We start from the raw sequence: 22643 nt of genomic DNA, 5'->3' as shown, positions 1-22643 counted from the left end.
AACAGCGTGATTCAGATCAGCATCGCTCGACTTGGGGACCTGCTCCAACAGATATTTGGGGCTGGGTGCTTGGACCTCAACGGGGAAAAGCTCTGCCTCTTGCACCCTGCAGAAAAAAAATCCACCCAGTGAAATCAGGTGGGAATAGGATTAATATGAATGTTGGAACTGGAAAAAGCAAAGATGAAAAACACTTAGGTCAACATAAAAGGGAGTGAGGTAACCTGTGCATCTCTCATCTTGGGCACTGTGGGACCTCAGCTCAAAGTCCAGGCAGTTTTAATAGATGAGGTCTTTGGGTGATATTTTCCTGCAAGATTTTAAGTAAATGCCTTGCTGTAACATTTGAGATCAAGCGTCTCTTGGTTTCCATGATTCTTTTCCTTTTTAAGCCACAGACACACACATACACAATATATTAAAACAAGCTCAGCTTAGCTAAAAGGTCGGTGAGTTCCGAAACAAACAGCAGGGATTTAGGTTGGCAGCTTTGGCATGTAAGACAAAAGTGGTGCATCTCTGGCTCTGCTTTTCTTGAAGGGAAATACGGATTAAAAACTTGCACGGCGCAGAAATGAAGGCAGGAAGAGACACTTGTCATTCATTGCATTATCCCACACCAGGAAAGGGACTTAACAGCCTCCAAGCCACACACTAGCAATGAGGAGAGTACAGGGATGCTGGATAGATGTGCTACATGGAATGAGGTCGATGTCTGCCTTTGGCAGGGCTCAGCCTCCCCATGCTCCGAGGCCAGGGCTTGCAGGGGGGCAAGCATGGACCAGCAGCTGATGTTCAGCTCTGCAAAACCAATGTGAGAACTGAAGGTAGGACAAAGAGCTTTCTAAAAAGAGAAGGGAGACATTGACCGCTTTTTTTTTATGGAGAGAGACAAGACTTTCTGCTGCTTTCTCCTTTACAAGATGTAACCTACACTTCTGCATGGGGAATGGCAAGGCTGCATCCCAGAAGAGAAACTCTTTGCTCAAACCCAGATCTATGAGAAAAACAACAGGGCAGAGCTCTCTACCCATGCTATTGAGAACGCCTCACATGTGGCTGAGACACACTTGCCAAGAAATCAATTGAATTTATTAAATTAATTACCTCGTAGAAATATGCTGCTGAAGCCTTTAATGATGGGAGCACCCAGCCAGTTCGTTTGGTGGTCAGTGCTCTCCTAATGCACTTCCACGCAAGCAGAGATTTGGCTGATACAAACTGCACCAGTCTGCTAAAAGTGTTGATTGTAAATCAATGGCCACATTGATTCCAGGTAGCCGATACTTCGGTGCGTGATTAGAATTATTTTTTAACTACATCTCGTGACATTCCCTGCAAATACTTGGTGTGGAAGGAAAGTGGAGGAGGCAGCACATGGAGGCCTCAGAAACAGCTGCTGGGTCAAAGCAGGGAGATGCAACACTTTTCTTATTGGCAGCTGTGCTTGTGCATCACGTGTGCAGAAAGATGAGGCAACGGAATCCAAAACAGAGCATTTCAGAGACAGAGAGAGCTGTTGATATAAACATGCACATCCACACTGTAAAATTAAACCAGTTGCTTCTGGGGATAGCAACTGCTTTCCAAGAGGTAAAAAAGAAGATACAGGACCAGCAAGAGACAATAACTCTTCATTATAGACATTATTGACATTATAGACACTACAGACATGGGTCCCAAAGGAACTCCCTTGCTGCCTCTGTGGGTCAAGTGCTTTAGTCCAGGATCACGGGGCCATAAACTCTCCAGCTTAGGGGTTGACGAATAGGGACACAAAGCACCCAGGAGAATGCTTGCATCCCAGCTGCCGCTCTTCTTCAGACACCAATAGGTACGTACAACACATCGCATGTTCCGCTTCCCTTCTTCAGGATATTCTTCATCCATCACAAGAACCTGTCCAAGAACCAGGAATAACAGGTGACACCAGCTGGGAACATCAACCTTGACAAACTCCTCTCAGCTGATAGAAATCTCATAAAAGCAGCTTTTAAATGAAAGGAACATTGGTGTTAAGAGATTATTAGTCATTCTTTAAACTAGTGTGGGATGAGTGCCAGAAAACATTTCTCTCCAAATTTGTATGAATAATGTGCCTAAATAAATCTGATTTTGGTTAGTGTTCCATGGTGATCCTCTCAGATGGGTTTAAGAAGATGAAAGTTTGGGGAACTGTTGACTCTTGGTGGATGGCTGCAGAAAGTTCACTATTTGCATGCAGAGATTATTCGATTGACTACAGGCTTAGACATCTTGCATCGAACAGAAAAGCAGTCTGCAGGATCTCGGTACACACAGAGTCTGCTGGCTGTTGGGAACCAGGCACCCAACACCGGCTAATAAATACATGGGAGAAATTATGGTTACCTTTGGATAAATCAGTGATGCCCTGAATGCGATTTTGCTACATCTCCTCTACCCATTTGTAAAAAGGTTTATCTTGAAGACAATTAAGCAGACAAGCAGATCACGGGAGTTTTCCAGGGCAGCTGGCTGGCTCAGCACCCTGAGCCTGAATCCCTTTCCATCTGAGGATCCCTGCATCCCTCTTGGCATCGCGGTGGCACCCCAGCCCCTGCAGCAGGGCAGCTCAGAGAGGACCCCGCACCCCCAAATGTCAGGATATGTGAACAAAGGAAAAATCATGAATGGGGCCCAAAGCTAAGAAGCTTGCTGCTATCCCTGTGGTACTGAGGGTGCCCCAGGCAGACCAGGGCAGAAAGAGATATTTTTAGGTGTTTTTTTCCTCTGCTTTAAACGCATTTTTCCTAGCAGCAGCAGATGGGTGAGTAGTTGGGGGCTAGAAGGACATACGGATGTCCAAAGGTGCTGGAGCACCCCTGGTGCCTCTCCTCTCCCCCGGAACGGGGATCGGAGACGGGGAGGGCAGTGCTTGGACCCCCTACCAGCCCTCAGCCATGCCTCTGTGTCTGACTTTGCGAGGGATGGAGAACTAAGGACTCCTAATGGGAAGGGGTCTGCAGCCCAGCTCCCTCCCGGAGACCCAGGGGGGACCGAGCTAAGGCTGCAAAACCCACCTCGGCGGCGGGAAGGGGACGGGAGGCTCTGCTATGTGAGTGTGTGTGTGAGTGAGCGCGTGCAGGGAGGCTCCTGCCCTGCCCGGGGATCCGCAGGGAGGAGAGAGTCGGAGCTGCAGGCTGCTGCTCCGGTGGCTGAGGGGGGTGTGCATGGGTGTGCATGAGTGTGCATGGGTGTGCATGGGGTGTGAGTCTGCAGAGAGGCTCCTGCTCTGCCCGGGCACATCGGGACGCCGAGAAGCTGCAGGGAGGAGAGAGTTGGAGCTACGGGCAGCTGCTCCCAGCTGAAGCCGCTCCGCTGGTGGGAGGGGGTGTGTGAGTGCGTGTCTGTCTGCCTGTCTGAGTGCAGGGAGGCTCCTGCTCTGCCCGAGCACATCGGGACGCCGGGAATCTGCAGGGAGGAGAGGGCTGGAGAGCTGCAGGCTGCTCCCAGCTGAAGCTGCTCCGGTGTGTGGGTGTGTGTGAGTCTTGCAGGGAAGCTCCTGCCCTGCCCGAGCACATCTGGACGCCAAGGAATCTGCAAGGAGGAGCGAGCTGGAGCTGCGGGCTGCTCCCAGCTGAAGCCGCTGGGGTGGTGGGAGGGGGTGTGAGCCTGCAGGGGGGCTCCTGCCCTGCCCGAGCGCATCGGGACGCCAAGGAATCTGCAGGGAGGAGAGAGCCGGAGCTGCGGGCTGCCCCGGTGGTGGGAGGGGGGTTTGGGTGTGTGTGTATCTTACACGCACACGCCCGGCAGCGCCTCCTCCCGCCGCATTAAACCGAGCGGAGCCGCGCGGCGGGGGGCAGCGGGGCCGCAGCCCCCGGGATGCACCCGAACGCCACCGCCCCGGCCGGGCCGGGCAGCCCCTTCCACCCCGGCCCCGCCAACGCCTCCAACCGCTCCGACCTGCTCCCCAAAGGGCCCGATGAGGAGGACCTGGACGTCAACACCGATATCTACTCCAAAGTGATGGTGACCGTGATCTACTTGGTTCTTTTCTTGGTGGGCACGGTGGGTAATTCCATCACGGCGTACACGCTGGTGAGGAAGAAGTCGCTGCAGAACCTGCAGAGCACCGTGCATTACCACCTGGCCAGCCTCGCCTTCTCCGACCTCCTCATCTTCCTCCTCTGCATGCCCATCGAGCTCTACAACTTCATCTGGGTCCATCACCCCTGGGCGTTTGGGGGGACCGTCTGTAAGGGCTACTACTTTCTCCGGGACGCCTGCACTTACGCCACGGCTCTCAACATCGCCAGCCTCAGTGTGGAGCGCTACATGGCCATCTGCCACCCCTTCAAAGCCAAGAGCATCATGTCCCGCAGCCGCACCAAGAAGTTCATCAGCTGCATCTGGATCGCCTCCTTCCTCCTCGCCATCCCCATGATCTTCACCATGGGGGAGATCTACGCCAAGGACCAAGATCCCGACTCCCTCATCTGCACCGCCATCGTGGACACCCCTACGCTGAAGACGGTCATCCAGGTGAGAATGGCCAAACTTTGTGGAGATGGGGAGGCTGGGGGGGGGGGGATCCTGGGCAGGAGGGATTTGGGGGTCTGGGGCTCTGCTCCACTTGCTGTGCAGGTTCTGTGACTCTCCTAATGATTCTGTGAGTCTGTTCAGGGACATGGTTTAGAGGTTGATAGGAATGCTTGGACTGGATGATCCAAGAGGTCTTTTCCAGCCTAGTGAGTCTATGATTCTGTGCCCCACAGAGCCGGGCTGAGACCCTGCACAGCCCCCGGAGCCCACGCTGTCCTGCAGACCCCAGGGGGATGCTCGGGTCCTCCCCAAACATGCCAGTTCATCACCAGAAAAGCCTACAAACCTCCCACCCTTTCTCTGCATCTTCTTTCCCTCTGCTGGAAAGCGGCCAGAGGGAAATAAATCCATCTCTCCTCCTCTCCCAGTTTCTTGGGCTGCTCCTGAGCCTGTTTCTTCTGTGCGGTGACAGAATTCTCATTCCAGAAAGTTTGGGGAACGAGGTGTGGCATAGGCATCTGTAAAAGAACAGCATCTTCTAAACCAAGGGCTGGGATTTTTTGCTGTTCTGGGGAAATCTATAGCTGGTTTAACTAGCAGAACCCCTCCTGATTTCAGAAAGGCTTTGCTGGTCTGCACACGCGGCTTGATCTAACACGCCCGTGCATGGAAAGGGTTTCAGCATCACCACTTGCTGCGCTCCAGTGCTCTGAGGGGTTGAGCCGTTTGTTTACTGGAGCATTAGGCTTGAAAAATGTAAGAGACGCGAAAGGAGAGACAGAAAAAGTGAGACACCAATCTACACAGTCCCTTTGCTGCCAGGTGTTGGTGTGATAGCTCGTCAGTCTTTTACTTTGAACATGAATTTCAGGTGGGTTTAATCACCAGCCAATTAGAACTTCAGAATGTCTGTGTACAGGTGGAACTTCAATGGAAACAAATCAGAATCATTTCTCCCACTAAAAGTGGGTGAGGGTATGTGCAGTTAGATTGAAGCCCAGAGCCTGTGGATGTTTAGACCTGTCTCTCCAAGTTTCCCCCTGAAACTGCTCCAGTAAAGGAAAATCCACCTTGCAGAGAAGCGCTGGATTCTCTCTGCATGTTGTCTTGATGCTTAACTTTGATGCTGAGCTGTATTCCTGCTGTAGGTGCTTGTAGATTTTCTCAGCGGCAGCCCAGTGTGCTTAAATTCTTTCTAAGGAGATGTGAGCCATCTGATTTGAAAACAGGGTGGCTGAAATGCATTCTTTCCAGTTTTCTTCCTTTTAGGATTAAACCGATGCTCATTATTACCATGATAGCCAAAAAGAATGGATCATTTCCTAGCCATGTCTTTGGAGATTACAGTTCAAACAATTCTCAACATATTTTACAGTCTTACTTTTATTCAGACTATACCTTACGCTGTTACCCAAATAAGATGTAGGCAGACACGAATGCCCAGTATGGGAAGTTCACCTGCGAGCTTCTCCTCATTGCTTGTTTGCTTGTTTTAATTTCACATGTGAATTAATTTAAAAGTAAAAAGGAGCTGTTTGGGGGGGGGAAAAGGAGCCCAAACTAAAACCCACTATACTGTTCCTTCTCAGGGGATCTGATTCTAAAAGTAGATTTGCTAAGGCAGGAAGGTTGTTTGATGGCTTTGCTCCATTCTTCTGAGCACAGGGAAGTGGCACGCAACCGTGATGCAGAGCCCTGGACCGGGAAGGCTCCAGAGTCCATAAGCAAAGCAGCTGCAAGTCAGGCTTGAAGTGCATTAATGGAAACCATTGCACAGCGTGTGAGCGGGCATTCTCACATCTTAAGCTATGCAGAGGTTTAATAAAAAGGCAAATAATGGCAGAACTGTGAAAGAAAGGGAGGTAATGTGGAGAGTGACGTGAAAAAATGGTCTTGCTGGTTGGAAATCTGGAGCCCTGGTCTTTCGCAGTGGCTTTAGGCTGCTTTAGAGCAGGTCTTTGCGTCTCTTGGCATTCATTTTCTGTCTTTAAATTAAGCAGGGCAATGATGCACTTGCTCGAGCTGGCAAATCACTTGCAATAAATCACTCAACGTATTCCACTCCTCTTCCTGTTTGGCAAACTGTCTAAAGCAAATTGGGGTTTTATTTTTTTTTTGGAAGCTATTAATTCTCCAGGAGGTTTTATTTGTTGACTGATTGAAAGCCAGTCCCAGAACAGAGCAATTCTAACCATTTATAGACTGACAGCCCAGTGTGAGCTGCGATTCTGCTTGGATCAATGCAGGAAAACATTCCTGCCTGAACTGGAACAAGCTTCCCCAGATGAATATTTGAACATATTACTTTAAAATCTCTCTTTTTGCAAAAATCCCTCAGTATACGCTTTGAATATTTAAGTTTTAATGGACATTCCTGAGTGAAAGTAGACTCTGAACAGTCAGGTTTCCGTATAAAAAGGGAAAAAATTAACTATTCAAACAACACTTGGCGTATTTGATTCTTGCTCATATCGCTTAACTTGTACCCCCTAAGCGCCACAACAACTGTAAGAAGTAATTACTGATCTTCTAATAATTAGCTCAGCGCAGCACATAATGATAAGCTGGAAGAGCAGTAAGTGAGGTGTTCTGCAGGGTGTCACCATGTGCCACCACGATCGGTACGGATGGGATGTGCACATTGAGACGTACACTCTCAATTCTTTAGAACTGTACTATTTGTTTATCACTATCCTTGCAGCTGCATAGATCAGCTTGTGAATCTGGTTTATCATATATTCTTCCTTGCCAAGCTTGCCTGTTACTCCTGTCCGTCAGGGATGTCTGGTTTGAATATTGGCATCAGCATGGGATCTGGTAGCAGGATAAGTCCATTATAACCACAGCACTTAGGTCTAGTTAGCACTTTATCTGGCAGAAACCCTCTAAAACACACTGCAGCCAATTTTAGGGTTTTTTTCCACGTAAATTAAACTCCTCTTAAAGCCCTCCCAGTATGAGTAAATTCATGTTTTCATGCCACTTCAGCTGCAGAAGGTTTTAAAAGCTACTCATTGTGGCAGCAATGGATAAGAGAGCTCAGAGGCAGAATGAAATGTTTCCTCTGTTCACTCGTGGCTTTAGCTACTTCACAGCGTTGCTGTTGGCTCTGGGTCCAACTCCCCCAAAACAGGATCCCAATGAGTGTCCCATCCCACCAGGTGCTGCCCTGTGTGCCTTTGGCTTCATACACTCTCAGCTCTGTCTTTCAAAAAGATCTTAATTTTAATGGCCAGATGCCTGTGCAAATATTTTTTCCTTTTTTTTCTTCTTTCTAACCTTTATCTCTTTCTTTGGAGAGGTCTTTAGTGGACCTGGGGAAAGAGGGGAGGTTGAAAGAAATACTTGCAGTCCTGGTGCACCATCAGTCGCAGCACATAGAGCCAAGCAACTCCTCACCCTGGACTCTCAGGGTTATAATAAGGATTATATAAGCCTGGATTGGGCACACATGTGAGAGCATGCTGAGTGTGGGCAGCTCTCCCACCCTGTAATTCACAGGAGTGAGAAGAATGTTTTGTCCCAGTGTCATGGCACGTTTTGGAGGGCCCTGCTGCAAAATGTCCCCTAAGTTATGGCAATCTCCTGGGTAGATTGTGTCTGACACATGCTAATGTTTTATTTGCACGGACAGCTGGTGTGAACCCATTTATTAAAACACATGGCAGCCGGCCCTGAGCCTCAGTAAACCATCACAGCTCCAAGTTGCTCATTTGGCAGCTTCTTGGGAAGCACACTGGGAACTTCACTGGACCTCCTCACAGGTTTTAGGTGGACAGCTGTTCTGCCGCGCTTCTGCTCCGTGTCAGCTCTCCCTTGCATGGCTTCAGCTCACCTATCCCTCCAGATCCCTTGTTTATTATGTTTGATGAAGTCTGCTCATAGTTCAGAGTAAATAATTCCACATACAAAACAACCACATGCCCAAGGAGGTACTCTGCTTCATTTCTTCCTACATTTCTTCTTGCAATGCGTGTGACAGTGTGTGCCAAAGAACCTCAAGTTGGGAGGGGTGGGGATGAAGAACCAGCTGTTGCTGCTGAGAGGTGCAAGGTGCAACTTGGCCTCTTGGTGTTTATTGCCACGTAGTCCATTTCTTTGTTACCTGAGTTCTCCTTTCTGTTAGCAAGATCTGCTGCCTGGCCCAGATGCCTCACTGACTCTCTACACGCTCTTCCAGGGACATCTCTTCAATTCCCATTTGTCTGAAGGGCCCAGAAAATTATTAATTCTATGCACAGTGCTGCAAACGCTCCCTTACGCTTTCCTCTGCTGAGGAGAACCTCAGCGGGGTGGTACAAAGAGCTTTCTGCTGCGATGGTCGGTGCCGTGGATGGCAAGCATCTCCCCATAGTGTACAAAAATAGTGACCCGTAAAAGCAAATGGATGAATTCTCTCCAGGTTTGCCAGTCAGTGGCCTCAGCGGCCTGACATCCCTCTTTCCTTCATGTTAATTCCTTCAGGAATTCTACTTTGTAGTGATGTTGACTAGAGGAACTGAAGTTGGTTTCTTTCCCTTAGGTCACAGCCAAATTCTTACTATAGCTGTTGGTAACGGTACTGTTATAAATCACTCACTACGGTTCCATACAGTGATAATTTCACCCACTGGCTGATAGAACTACTTTGGCTTCAAACATAGGATCTCTGCCCACCGGAGAAGTCAATGTCTGGGTGCCACCAACCCCTCCGGCAGCACAACAAATCGGTGTCTTTGTGGCAGGATTGTGTCCCACAGAAGGTGTCTGGTGAGCTCACAGCAGACAAGAAAATGATAGTGAAGTATGTTTGGATCCATCCCTACAGTGACAAACACCCTCCCCAGTGAGGATGCTCATCTATGGTGGTGTGAGCATCCCTGAAAAGCTGCTTTTTTTTCCCCACAGACTGTGCAGAGAACGCAGGGCTTTAATTCAGTGTATGTGTGATGACAGCCCAGTTTGCCTAATCCCAGCCCGTTTACACTGTGGTTCGTCTTGCAGCTAGATCTAAATTAAATAAGCTCTTGTGTTCATTGCTTTATATAACTGCTTGGCCTGCTGTGTTTTGCCAGTTCTTATGTAATTTCTTCTTTCCCCCCCCCCAATTGATTTTAATTCACTTGATTTCTTTTTCCCTTCCCCCTTCTGAAATGTCAGCTGGAGGGATAATAAAAGAACGTGGAAATGTGGCTGATCAATTTAGCTCTTGGGTTTTCCTCTCAACAGCAGTTTGTCAAGGCAGGAGAGACAAAGGTAATGCGGTGGTTCCTTTTCCCAGAGAGAAAAAAAAACCAACCCAAAACCTGCAGCTGCCTTCAATCTTCTTCCAGATCATTTAAAACAGCTATTTAATGGTATTCTCCCTGCCTCCCCCTTCCTTCCCCTTAAAGGCTTTTACTATCGTCTCTGTGCAGCATCTGCTCAAGACTCACAGATGGCACTTTTGCTTCCTGACGTTTCAAAATGCTTCTGTGTCCTGCCCAAGGCACACATGATGGGCAACATCCCACCACGGGATGAACAGGGGACAGAAGGGGCTTTGGGCTGTGATGGTGTCACTGTCATGTTTTCCCTGCTGTGAAATCACCCTTTGCCAAGGGGCACGGGACAGTGGGTGAGCAGATATCTGGAGAGGCTGGGGGGTGTGGTGGGGTCCAGAGCTGACACGGTGGGAAGGTCAGTCTTGTAGCTCTATCGCCCTAAAGCAGGTAACGTTAGATGCCCAACCCAACAGCCCCAGTGCTGACATCCCTCTTTCCTTCATGTGAAGCAGATGAAGCCGAGGTATTATATTCCCAGTCTGTTAGGTTGCTCTCTGATATAAGCTACTTGTGTCATGTGAAGCTGGTGAAGCTTCCAGCACCCATTCCTTCCCAACCTCCATACCCTGCATCTCTTTCACAGGGCTATCAGCATCCTCAATCTGGCATGGTAGAGTAAAACAGATTATAAATTCTGAGCTTTCCTAGCCTTTTTCCCTGCTTTTATACACACACGAGCACCATGTGGTTGCTTGTCTGGTGTCACCATCTGAGGCCAGTTCAGTCTCAGCTCCTGTTCTTGCACCCTTTGCAAGAACATGTCCAAGCAGGAGACCGGTGTTTGAGCTGTTCTTGTTCAATGAAGATCTACTCTTCCCAGGTGACAAATTTTTCTGCCTTTATTATGGAATTTGAGTTGATATTTTTAAAATCCCCGTACGAAATGGCATCCTCGCTAGTCCTAGACCTCTTTGAAACGCTAGCCAAGAGTGCTTTGCATCAGAATTAATGTCTGTTTGGCGTCATGCTGGCCAGTGTCCCAGTAGCTCCTTTCCCCATGATGGATGGAGCATGAAGCTTCTCGAGCGCGGCTGGGCATCACTTTCACTGAGCTTTCCAGGGTGCGGATGGCACCAAGTGCAAGGGTTGCTGCTTGTCAGGGAATGACAAGTGACTCCTGCAGGGCTGCAGCCTGTAAGGTGGCAGGATGTGCTTTAGAGGATGAGGGACAGAACAACCACGCTTGTATGAGCCCTGCAACCGCAGGAGACCTGAGCGAGGCAGGAGCTCAAGGCTACGTGCTGCTCCCCTGCCTGGCTACAGGCACCGAGCACTCCTGCCATCCCTTGCCCAGGCTGGGCTGAATAGTTCTGTTCTGTAATTTAGCATGAGGGTGTGATCACTTGGAGAGGTTTTGTTTTTTTCCCTTTAAATGAAGCTCCTGGGGGAGAGGACCAGCTAACTCATCGTGCTCCAATAACATCAGCCCCCACGTTTTTGCCTCCCATGGATGCCATTTCTTCTGTTGAATTTCAAAGCATCTTGGGTGTGAGATTGAAAAAAAAAAAAAAGGGGTGATGATAAATCAGTTGAGCTGATGAGTTGTTCAGGAAACAAGTGCTTGTGGTTGGTTTGGAAAAGGTGGTGAGGATGGAGTACTAACCTGGTCTGGGTAGCAGAAACAGCTGAGCTGCTTGTTCATTCTCAGTGTTTCCCTGTCTCCAAAGTACCCGTTGTTAAGTTTTCCATGGGTAGGAGGGAAATAGCAGTGAGACAATTTCATATCCCTTTACCAAGTGCCCTCCTGGTGGATCTGTGGGTCGAAGTCCATCCCCCTCCCTCCTTGGGGTACGATAAACCTATCTCCCGCCCTTCTCCCGCTGGGACAGAGTGTGCTGTGGGCCAGGACTGCGCCTCGCTGGGAAGCACTGCTCTCATCCTTAGACTTCGGAAAAGGTACAACTGAGAGGCTGGAGGAACCAGTCAGCCACAGGTGGTTCAAGCATGTGAGATTTGCTTCTCTTCCTGGCTGATTCTCAGCCTGTGGCTTGTTCACATCAATAATTCTCAGTGTAGAGAGTGCACTACTGGGCACAGCTTCATGGGGGCCCTTTTTCTTCAAGGGAAAAAATACAACAGAATGAACAAGACCTTTCTAACTGGACTTTTATTTTTGAGAGAGAAAGTTCAATGAGGTTTCTTTGAAGCTTTTAAGTTCTCAGGGACTAAAGGCAATTGTGATCGAAGATAGAAATCAAAGAGATGAGATTTTCTGAGTGGAAATGGAAAAAAAAAGGGGAAAAATGTAAACTTTTACAAGGACTTCAGTATCCTTGGAGAACTTGTTTAATAAGTCCATAACTGTTTGAGTATGTTCAATACCAAATTAACCTGCTTTTCCCTCCTACTGTATGATGTTGTCGAAACCAGCTTATAAAAATGCATCTCACGCAGCCACTGGGAAAGTTTAGCTCATTTCTCGCATCACTATTGATTCCTGCTGCAAAGACCTTACATTTTATCCTCACGGGAACAATTTATACATTTTAATATACTCATTTCATTCAAAAGAGTAATTCACAGGAATGAGTTTCCCTCCTCAAAGCCCATGTTTCATTTTATTTCACTGTCAGTCATGAGCTTATGACTTTGTCATGCTTGTTTCTTAACTCCAATGTGATAAAGCACTGTAGAAGAAAGGGAAAATATGGATTCAGACTAATAGCTAGGTGTTTGCCTTGAAGATACGATGGTGGGGTGATGGGTATGCCCCAAGCACGTAATAGACTGCAGTCACTAACCCAAGGGATAAACTCTATCCAGAGCTCAGTCTCCTTTGCAGCACTTTGGCAGCTCACAGGTGCGTCCCAGACAGCACAGGAGAGCTACAGGATAGAAAATATTTTGAAAGGGCAAAAAAATATGCAGCAATTTGGTCAGAAATCGTATCACAGTGCAACAGCACAGAGGAGCAGGGCATATGGCCAGGCTGGCAGTCCTGCTCCAGCCTGGAGACCAAACTGTGCTGGGAAACAAATCCTGTAATACCTGCAGGACTGAAAGGGGAGCTGTGCCAGAGAAAGACACGGGGGAAAAGCAGCAATAAAATAACCGATAAGTTTACTACCGCTTTGGGATATGCATTTTTTTTCTCATCTGGAAGTCTAATTGCATTTTCTTTGCTCCCACCCTCAGCAGTCCAAGAGGAGGTACAGGTACAGCCTCATGCCTGCACGATCATTGTGATAGAAAACCCATGAGTAGAGTGGGGAGGGGAAGAGCAAAGCAAAGGGATGGGGGGGATGTTAGAAATAAGGCTCTGAAACCTCCTCTGGGGGTTAGTGATGGATTATTGGGCAGGGATGTAGTGTGACAGTCAGGAGGGCACAAAAATATAGTGTGACATTGTATCGATGTATGCCTTCCTCCAAATATTTGTGGTCTAATTCGTGTCCAGGAGTGGAGGGACTTTTCATGTCCATGCTGCCACACCATTCTGTGACACAGGTACCACAGCTATTCCCAGAGGCTATTGCCAAGTTTGAAGCAAACCAGAACAATCTCAAACCCTTCTCTCCTGCACTTTGCTCAAGACGGTTGTTCTCACCTCACCCTCCTCCAGCCCAGGGTCCAAATGAGGTGACATCCTCCCGCACCATGGATCAGGGGGGTCAGCAGAACTTCCGTTTCTTAATAGTTTGCAAACAGCCTGAGTACAAAAATGACAGTGCTGGCAGCCGTGCTGCTGTGGCAAGGTTTGCAGGAAGTACGACATTTCTCAAGGTGATGGGTGTGTATTCCCCAGGACCAAAGTTTGAGATCCCACTGCCTAAAATCTCCTCCTGGATTTGAGCCACTGACTGCTGGAGGGTCAGGAGGAAAGCAGGTGTAGTTTGTGTTGCACGAGCCAAGCCCCTGTGCTCGTGCCACCAGCCGTGCTCATGCCCTTGCTGCTCCTCTGAGCTCGGTTGCAGGCAAGAGGTAGCAGAGTGAGGGAGGCAAGGTCGGCCCCAAAGCTCTTTCCCAAGGGGCTTGTGCCATAGGAGTTGTGGTCCTGCTGTGTTTGCTCCAGGGATTTTAATTTTCATCATAAAAAATAGCCATGGGTACTGTAGCTCTTTGACTTCTATGCAGTTAAGCCCATCTATCACTTCATTCACTCTGACGCCAGCAGCAGTTTTCTTCAGTTATTTGCCTAAAATACGTGATGAATTCATCTCAGTGCAGTTTAGCACAAGCTTTTTAGTCCTGTTGCCAGAAGAGCAAGTCTGACTACATTGCTATAATTAAGATGTTTGTATTTCAAATGAAGAGACTGATGCGCGTGAGTTTCTTGGCTGAACATCAGCTCCAGCAAACCCGTACCCTATTCTGCCCAAGCCAAAATGTCCACAATACAGCCAGCACTACTAGAGTTCGGGCTGACCCTGCAGACCCTGTCAAGTGGGTTAATTGCACCTCGAAAATGGGTTTCTTGGGGCAGCAATGATGGAAGTTGCTACTACTATTTCCTTTCGCAAGTCAGGCAGCCAACCAGATCTGTGCAGTCCACTGTTCACAGCTCTCACACTGGAGTTGCAGTCAACAGTGGGACAGTGTTTGACTTAAATATGGCCTTTAATTTATTTATAACTGCGTATCCAGCACTCGCTGTCATATTTACTGCAAATAACATTCAAGTGAAATCCCCACTGAGAGGCACATTATGAAGATTAACAGCCTGGCTTTTCTATTGCTCTGGTTTATATGGTGCTGATTTGTGCTCGGTGCTTTATAGATGAATTTTAAGGATATGTGAATCAAGAAATCTACCTTTAAGCCTGCCATTTTGCAAAAATCAGTGCTTGAAAGCCTGCTTCTGGCTCCGTGGCCAAAGGAAGGGGCTGGAGGCATAAAAACCTCTGGGAAATGCTGACATCCAGGTAGGCGAGAACCTTGAAAGGTAACATCCACCGGTCATGTAATAGGCTGTCTATGAGGGGTTTGGTTCTTCCAATTATATAGCCCACTTTCCTTTTAAACAAGCTGTCAGTAAAATTAATCTCACCGAGTTTAAGATGACACTGAACGCTTTCTCATGCCCTGCAATTATCTGGACCTGTTTTATTCCTTTGTATCTTCATGTCATGAATTTGTCAGGTGGGATGCTGTGGGCTCGCCACCTTATTATGGACTTTATTAATAGGTTTGGGTCTGATCTTCTGTCTGGGTCCTTCTCTGTCCCTCCCATCCTCTGGAGAACTGAATGCCCTGCCCAGGTCAAAAGCTCAAGTCCGCTTTTCATGGAGGAGAACAGTGACCAACATTGTGAAGTGTGGCCAAACCCGTTAGTGATTGCCAGGACAGGAATAAGTCATGTTTTCCTTTTCACCATGGATCAGGCTCACACTCTGCCCCTGCAGAGAAGCTACTTTGGGCTCCACCACACTGAATAATGCAAAGGGGCTTTTGCAGGATGTTGGCTCTGTGGCTTGTGTTGAGACTTGCTTTGGCATCTGGTCTGCAGGTTGCCTTCGAGATGCAGTTCCGAGATGCATAAAGGAAAGACACAAAACTTGGGATTTAACCTTCTCCTTGACAATTGAAGGCAGGGGTGTTAGAGAAGAGCAGACTGCCGTGCAGCTAAACAGCCGTGGCTGTGTGTATTGGGACCCCGAGGCTCCAGCCGGGTACGCGTGGTCTTGCACAAGCAACGTTAAAATATGGTGCATTTACCAGAGAGCTCACAACCTAAATATTCACCCCCTGTGGCTTTGTATGGAGACCAGCTCTGTCACTGCTGTACTCGTTGCTCACCAGAAGGTTTCCTTTTGTTGCAGAGGGGAAAAGAAACCTTTCCCCCTCCTTTTCTCTAAGAGGAGTCATGCAATGGTGAGACCTGTTGCTCGGCAGCTATTGCTTGAGGGCAGTGTTAGGGTATGAGGAAGGAATAAGCAGCCCAGTTTAACTGGAGACAGGTCAGTGCAATGGAAGCATGGCCAGAAGCACTGCCTGATCTGCTCTTGCTTTCCAAGAGCATCCTGGAGCCAAGCAAATATCATTTATTCTTGAGTGTCTACTGAGAAAAGGGTTTCGTTTGAAGATAGAGCACCAGCGGCTACAACAGCCATTTTTCTGAGAGTCAAAGGAAATGGCAGAAATCTATTAGACCTTGTAGGTCATGACTAAACACGCTGTGCTTAGGAGGACCAAAAGCTCAGAGAATTTCCAGCAAGAGCTCCGTTATGGAGGCATTTTCCTTCATCACGAAGCCAGAGTACAAGAGTCTCGCTGACAACAGGGCAGTGCTTCCAGGAAAACAAAACTACTGTTAATCCAAAGAAATGGGACTTTTTGAAGGGGCGAGGGCAGAGAGGTGGTAATAATAAAACACTAAAACCCACAGCTCCCAGCACCCAGGTGTCCAAGCTCAGCTCTCAACCACTAACCCACCCCATCTCCCTGCACCCTTCCCGCTCCTCCCAAATCCCGTCGGGTCCATCTCTGTTTCGCTCAGTCTTGCCCTGTTTCATCAAGGTTTCAGCTTGGTGCAATCCCTTAGCAACCCACTCTTTAAATTCACCCTCTCAAGGGTGGCTCCCCACTGCGTTAGGGAGGGTGGGGGCTAAAGCTGATTCTGGAAGCAGGAAGAATATTTTGGGTTGCAAACATTGATAGGGCTTTAGGATAGAGTCGCTGAGCAGAGCCAGAGGGAGCTGCTCTGCTCCTTTATGAGGAGGCACAGTCATCTCCTTCACTAGTGGTATTAATGCTAGGGGTCCTCTAGGAAAAGAGAAGGATGATAAAGCATGGCAGGAGCTATTTATTTCCAGAATGAGATGCCAGGTGCATCACTGCTTCCCAGCTCTGTATCTCCCAGCAAATGAGGTTTCCCACCCTTGTCACCCCCTGCTTAGCCTGAGTTCTTCTAACAAGGGCTAGAGAGATGTGGTCTGCAGAAAATGACTGGATCACAAGGAGGTGATGCAGGTCTTCCACTTCTGTGAATGCTCCCCTTTTCCCTCTCTGCCCCTCCCTCCCCGCCCTGCTTTTATCAACGGAGATGTTTCAGGAAAGGCTATCACATATATAGTATTGTTACAGCCAGAAATAGAATCATAGAATAGAATCATAGAATCATAGAATCACTAGGTTGGAAAGGACCCACTGGATCATCAGGTCCAACAATTCCTAACAATCCCTAAACCATGCCCCACAGTACCTCATCCACCTGTCCTTAAACACCTCCAGGGATGGTGACACCACCCCCTCCCTAGACAGCATCTGCCAGAGCCCAAAAACCCTTCCTGTAAAAAATTTTTTCCTGATGTCCAGCCTGAAGCTCCCCTGGTAAAGCTTGAAACCATTCCTCCTTGTCCTGTCCCCTGTCACTTGGGAGAAGAGACCAAGTCCCTCCCCTCAGCAATCTCCTTACAGGTAGTCGTAGAGAGCAATAAGGCATCCACTCAGCCACCTCTTCTATACGCAAAACAACCCCAAGTCATCCAATTAAGACCTGGGGTCACTTGAGGTCATCCGGGCAGCCCCAGGGGTCACTTGAGGTCATCCAGGCAGGCCCAAGGGTCACTTGAGGTCATCCGGGCAGCCCCAGGGGTCACTTGAGGCCATCTGGGCAGGCCCAAGGGTCACTTGAGGTCATCCGGGCAGCCCCAGGGGTCACTTGAGGTCATCTGGGCAGGCCCAGGGGTCACTTGAGGTCATCCAGGCAGCCCCAGGGGTCACTTGAGGTCATCCGGGCAGGCCCTGGGGTCACTTGAGGTCATCCAGTCAGGCCCTGGGGTCACTTGAGGTCATCCAGTCAGGCCCTGGGGTCACTTGAGGTCATCTGGCCAGGCCCAGGGGTCATTTGAGGTCATCGGGGCAGGCCCTGGGGTCACTTGAGGTCATCCAGGCAGGTCCTGGGGTCACTTGAGGTCATCCAGGCAGGCCCAGGGGTCACTTGATGTCATCCAGGCAGGCCCTGGGGTTACTTGAGGTCATCCGGGTAGGCCCTAGGGGTTACTTGAGGTCATCCAGGCAGGCCCTGGGGTTACTTGGGGTCATCCGGGTAGGCCCTGGGGTTACTTGAGGTCATCCAGGTATGCCCTAGGGGTTACTTGAGGTCATCCGGGTAGGCCCTAGGGGTTACTTGAGGTCATCCAGGTATGCCCTAGGGGTTACTTGAGGTCATCTGGGTAGGCCCTAGGGGTTACTTGAGGTCATCCAAGGAGGCCCTGGGGTTACTTGAGGTCATCCAGGCAGGCTCTGGGGTTACTTGAGGTCATCCAGGCAGGCCCTGGGGTTACTTGAGGTCATCCGGGTAGGCCCTAGGGGTTACTTGAGGTCATCCAGGTATGCCCTAGGGGTTACTTGAGGTCATCCGGGCATGCCCCAGGGGTTACTTGAGGTCATCCAGGCAGGCCCTGGGGTCACTTAAGGTCATCCGGGCAGGCCCCAGGGGTTACTTGATGTCATCTGGGCAGGCCCTGGGGTTACTTTAGGTCATCCAGGTAGGCCCTGGCTTGTGTCTTCATTCTTTTGAAATAAGTAGGTCTGAGATAGGGAAAATTGCAGAGCTCTCTAGAGTTTCTCGTTTGTTGTGAGGTGCTGTGCTAAATTCCATCCCTTGATATTGCCCAGATAAAAGTTGCTTTTAAAGGCCCTCAGGAGCTGCCCCCCTCATTGCAAGGTTAAGTCTCCTTGCTGTGCACAAAACAAGTTCAAATTATGATTCTGTTTCTGCTCTGAAGGTTGCTGGTTTCTTCCCCATGAAATAATGGAAAACTTTATTAAACTCATCAGCTGCTTAGGCAAAAAATGTAATGTACTCAGTTTCAATTAAAACAAAAATCGTAGAGCAGTAAAAACCCCACTGGCAGGCTATGAAAAAAAAAGTAGAAGCAAAGACAAGGGCAGAAACAGGGCAAGAAATGACAGTTTTATGTACCTCCTGCTGGGTGGTGATAGAAGAGGCCTTTGTGCCTGCAAAAAAAACCTGATTTTCTGTTAAAGCAACTATTGACTCCAACTGTAGAAGTGCAGCTGTAGCTTTGCACAGAAGCCGTGTGCAGACCAACTTCCCGGCATCTGCTCGCCCCCGCTCAGCCGCTGCCTCCCAGCTGAATTCAGCCCTTTTCAGAAGACACGGGGAACGCTCTCCCTTGGTGCTGTAAATGAGAGCCGTGCCTTCAAATTTAGCAAAACAAAAATCCCGTTTCAGGTGATTTTTCAGGAGAAGGAGCATGGTTTGGATGATTTGCATGACTTTTCCTATTTCCCGGTTTTCTGGGGCTGGATTGGTGTGGCTCTGATGGGTGGCGTTTGCTAAGGCTGTGTGGCAGGGTGCAATCCCCGATTTTCCATGTGGATTTGCAGGAATGCGTGTCCTGAGCCACCCCCATGACAAGGGAGAGCAGCTTGTTTTCAGGCCATGCGTATCGATCCAGCTGTAAGGACTTATTTTAGCTTGTGGCCCGTGGGTACTGTTGATACAAAACTGAAGCTGAAAATCTTCTGGGACATAATCCCTTTTCAGCAATGGGCTTCATTCCTCTCTAGGAGGCTGTTAGGAGTGCCTAACGCTAAAGGAAAAATTTAATAGTTAGCAGATTTCCCTGTGTTTCTCTCCTCCAAACTCATGCAGATGGTTTGTATGGAGCCATTGCATCCACTGACCTTAGGTGATGCTCTCCTGCCAAGAGCCAGCCAGAGTCTGGGGCGTTTGAGGTCAGTATCTCAGCAGCGGGGAAACCACTCAGGTGGAGAATGGGTCTTTCTGCCTGGCTGCTTTCACTTATAAACAGATACCGGTCCCAAACACAGGGTTGGTGTTGCAGCAGGATGGAGCTGGTTTCCTTCCTCAGAGCTGATGTTTCCACCATCAACCCTATAGTGGCTTGCCAAGGGTGCTTTTATTGTGCATGAGTGTTACAGTAATGTATTTGTTGGCATAAATCATGGACCCAGGGTGAATTGACAGAGAGATTCCTGAGAATCCTCCAGGAACGGGATAGGCAATCAAAGCCCTCATCACTGGTGGTGAAGGGCTGTGCCATGTATCCCGGGAGGCTGATGGGGAGAAAATCCCCCACCTTTTCTGGGAATGAACCTGATGAAAATTATTACCAGCAAACATCAAGGAAAAAGCTATAAAAAATTACCTTCCAGCCTGGGACAGCGGTTGTTTTCAGAGAGTTTTTGTATCTTCATTCGCTATTTTATTGAAGCTTTGCTGGAAATAAGTGATCTCGTAGATAGCAGGGCTTTTGCGTCCAATCACAAAAAATGAATTACAAAGACTGCTGGGGAAAGCTGAGTTATTATCCAGGGAGACAAAAAAAATCAGCTGAAAATGAGCACGTTTTTTCATTTATAGATCTAGCTGCAACTTGTTAGATATCTGGCTCCAGCCAAGCTGGTTGGGCTGGAAGCGGGGCAAAGCAGCAGTGAAACGTGCATTGGTCACCCAAAAAAAAACCCAGCTTGTTCCACAAAATGCTTCCAGCTTTGCTTTCTACTCACAAAGTAGCGTTCAACAAAAATGTGATGGGTTTTAGGAGCATGTAAGGCAGTAACACAGATACGAAGTGAGGCTGCTGCACTGCCAGCCTCTCACAGCTGTGGGTGAAGTTTTGTGGTTAAATTACTTTAAGGTGAATGAGACAAGCTTGCCTCGAGCACCAGCATCAGTCCTGCAGCAAAACCAGAGCGATTAAATAAACAGAGATTTCCCTGCTATTAGTGCTGTTTAGATAACTCTGAAATGCTTATTATTCAAAATAAAGGAATTGCATAACCTTTTCCGTTATTTTTGTCTCAAAGGAGTCAGTGAATTTCTTTTTGCAGAGCAGAACATTTGTGCTTTTCTACCATGATTCAGGGAACTGTTTTGTACTTTTGAACCGGTGCGCGGATGATTCACGGTGACACATTCTGTGTTGGCACCAGACCCCGTCTCAGTCGCTTTGCTGCGCCGCGTGGTCCTCTCCAAAACTGGGGCTCACAGCTGCACTGACCCTGGGGGAACCAGCTACAAAGCTTGATTCCTTTACCACACCAGAGTGCAAGTTAGCGTCAGAGCTGAGTAGAGCAGGATTTCATTACCCTTTTTGGGTTGAGTACATCCTTACTTTTGTGAAAAGTTCTCTAAGTTACTTTACTTCCATTTCATCCTTTCTTTTTTCCCCATTTTTTTTGTTCATTGGCATTATACGTGCAGTAACGTCATTGTTAAGCCCCGGGCAGTGAGGAAAGTGACAGTCTCTGAGCTGTGGGTACCCACTGCTGCTCTCTCTTCTCCTCCCCATTCTCTCGCCAGGGACGTGAGCCACCTTGGCAACGTGACCCAGCTCTTCTTTTCATCATCACAGCTCCATGCCAGGCTGTATTCCTGCACATCCAGATTTGCAGCACGGTTTATGTCCTGCAACACTTAGCGGACTCATCTGGTTTGGAGCTTTGAGGTTTATTTTTATTCTTCTTTAATGCAAGATGAGTAACATGGCAGGAAGGATTGGAGTGTGGGCTGGGTTCACTCCCCAAAAGGCTGACCTTGCTACGCTGGAAGGAAAGTAATTTCTCAACCTTGTCCCTAGTTTCTAATGCTGCAAGTGAGAAGAGACATGGAGTGGTGCAAAAAGCATTGTGAAACTGCTGTTTAACTCTCCTTTTAGCGTGTTATCTGTCAAAGTAATTACATGTGGCTTGGGCACCTCAGACTGCTGCAACAATATCGTTCTCCTGTAGCTTTTCTGTTTCTATCTAATTAAAATGTTATTGTTTCATTCATGTTAGTTTGCATTTTAAATAGGGAGATGGGGACGGAGTGGGTGATTGGTAACTTATTCTCTGCGTGGGAAAAGATAAGCATTAATCACCCTGTCAAGCTCATGCTTTCTCTTTCCTCGTGCATCTCAGACAATAAATTGCAAATAGAGGGAAGAAAAAGCCCAGCTCGTGATGCTTGATTTGTTTCGTCCATTGGGTCTCAGGAAGGGACAATGACATGCCCTTGCTGGCTGCTGGGGTAGTTGTCACCTGCACATGTGCTCCATTTGGAGGAACAAGGGAACTTTCATCCCAAAACGAAGCTCTGCTGTGGAATTTAATGTACGTCCGTCTCCTGTTCCCTTTAATTTTCCTTACATGTTTCATCAGTGCCTTGCGCCTCGCTCTTTGGTGTGTCAAGGCAGGGGAGGGAGGAGAGCGAGACTCTGTGTGTGTGTGCAAGCAAACAACTCTATTAGAAACAATCTGAAATAATCTTCTCCCTAAATGATGTAAATTGTAATGTAATTTTTAATCTTTTGCAGCCCAGCAGCCCCTCTCTCCCCACGTAGGCTGTGATTTGCTCCCAAAGCAGCCAGCGTGCAGCAGGCACACACCCACAGCACCCTTGGGAGGCTCAGCAGCCTCAGATTCCATCGCCCTTCCCCACTCCCTGGACACAAAGCACATCAGGCACGGCTGAGGTGGAGAACTGCACGTGCTAAATGGCAGCAGAGGTGCAATACTCAACGCAACTGGGTTTTGAGGTGGGGAGCTGGAATCTGACCGTTTAACGTTTCCCCTGCTCCAGGTGCTTCTGTAGCTCTAAAGCACGTGTGGTTTCGTAAGGTGTTTTTAGCAAATTTAGGTTTGCCGAAGGTCACAGGGAAGTAGAACATCAGCATCTGGAAGAGCTGTCATTCCACTTCCAGTCTAGCAGGAGTAACACATTGACTTATTTATGAGAGCAGTCAGCTCTTTTCTCTCTGCGTGTAACAATCTGCTTTACCTCTCCCAGCACAGAGAAATAATTTTATTGTCAACAATTCTGCACCCTTAATAAAACCTTTAAGCGAGTTAAGCAAGATTTGAGGGAAATGGAGATGTTCCCAGATATTATTATGATTATATTCAGTCTTTCCAAAATACCTC

At 48.3% G+C, this 22643-nt stretch overlaps 1 protein-coding gene across 1 annotated transcript in view; it reads left to right on the top strand.

The window, feature by feature from the left end:
* The first annotated feature begins 3040 nt into the window (after positions 1–3040).
* The window catches only part of NTSR1 (neurotensin receptor 1), a 59733-nt gene continuing 40130 nt past the window's right edge, over positions 3041–22643 (top strand). The window contains exon 1 of the mRNA XM_009563066.2: positions 3041–4503. Within this exon, the coding sequence (XP_009561361.1) occupies positions 3844–4503 (660 nt within the window). The 5' untranslated portion in view covers positions 3041–3843. The remainder of the gene's footprint in view (positions 4504–22643) is intronic.

The sequence above is a fragment of the Cuculus canorus genome, chromosome 16 (genome assembly GCF_017976375.1).
Source record: "Cuculus canorus isolate bCucCan1 chromosome 16, bCucCan1.pri, whole genome shotgun sequence".
Classification (NCBI taxonomy): Eukaryota; Metazoa; Chordata; class Aves; order Cuculiformes; family Cuculidae; genus Cuculus; species Cuculus canorus.
Note: the sequence above shows the minus strand (reverse complement) of the source record. Positions and strands in the feature narration are given on the sequence as shown.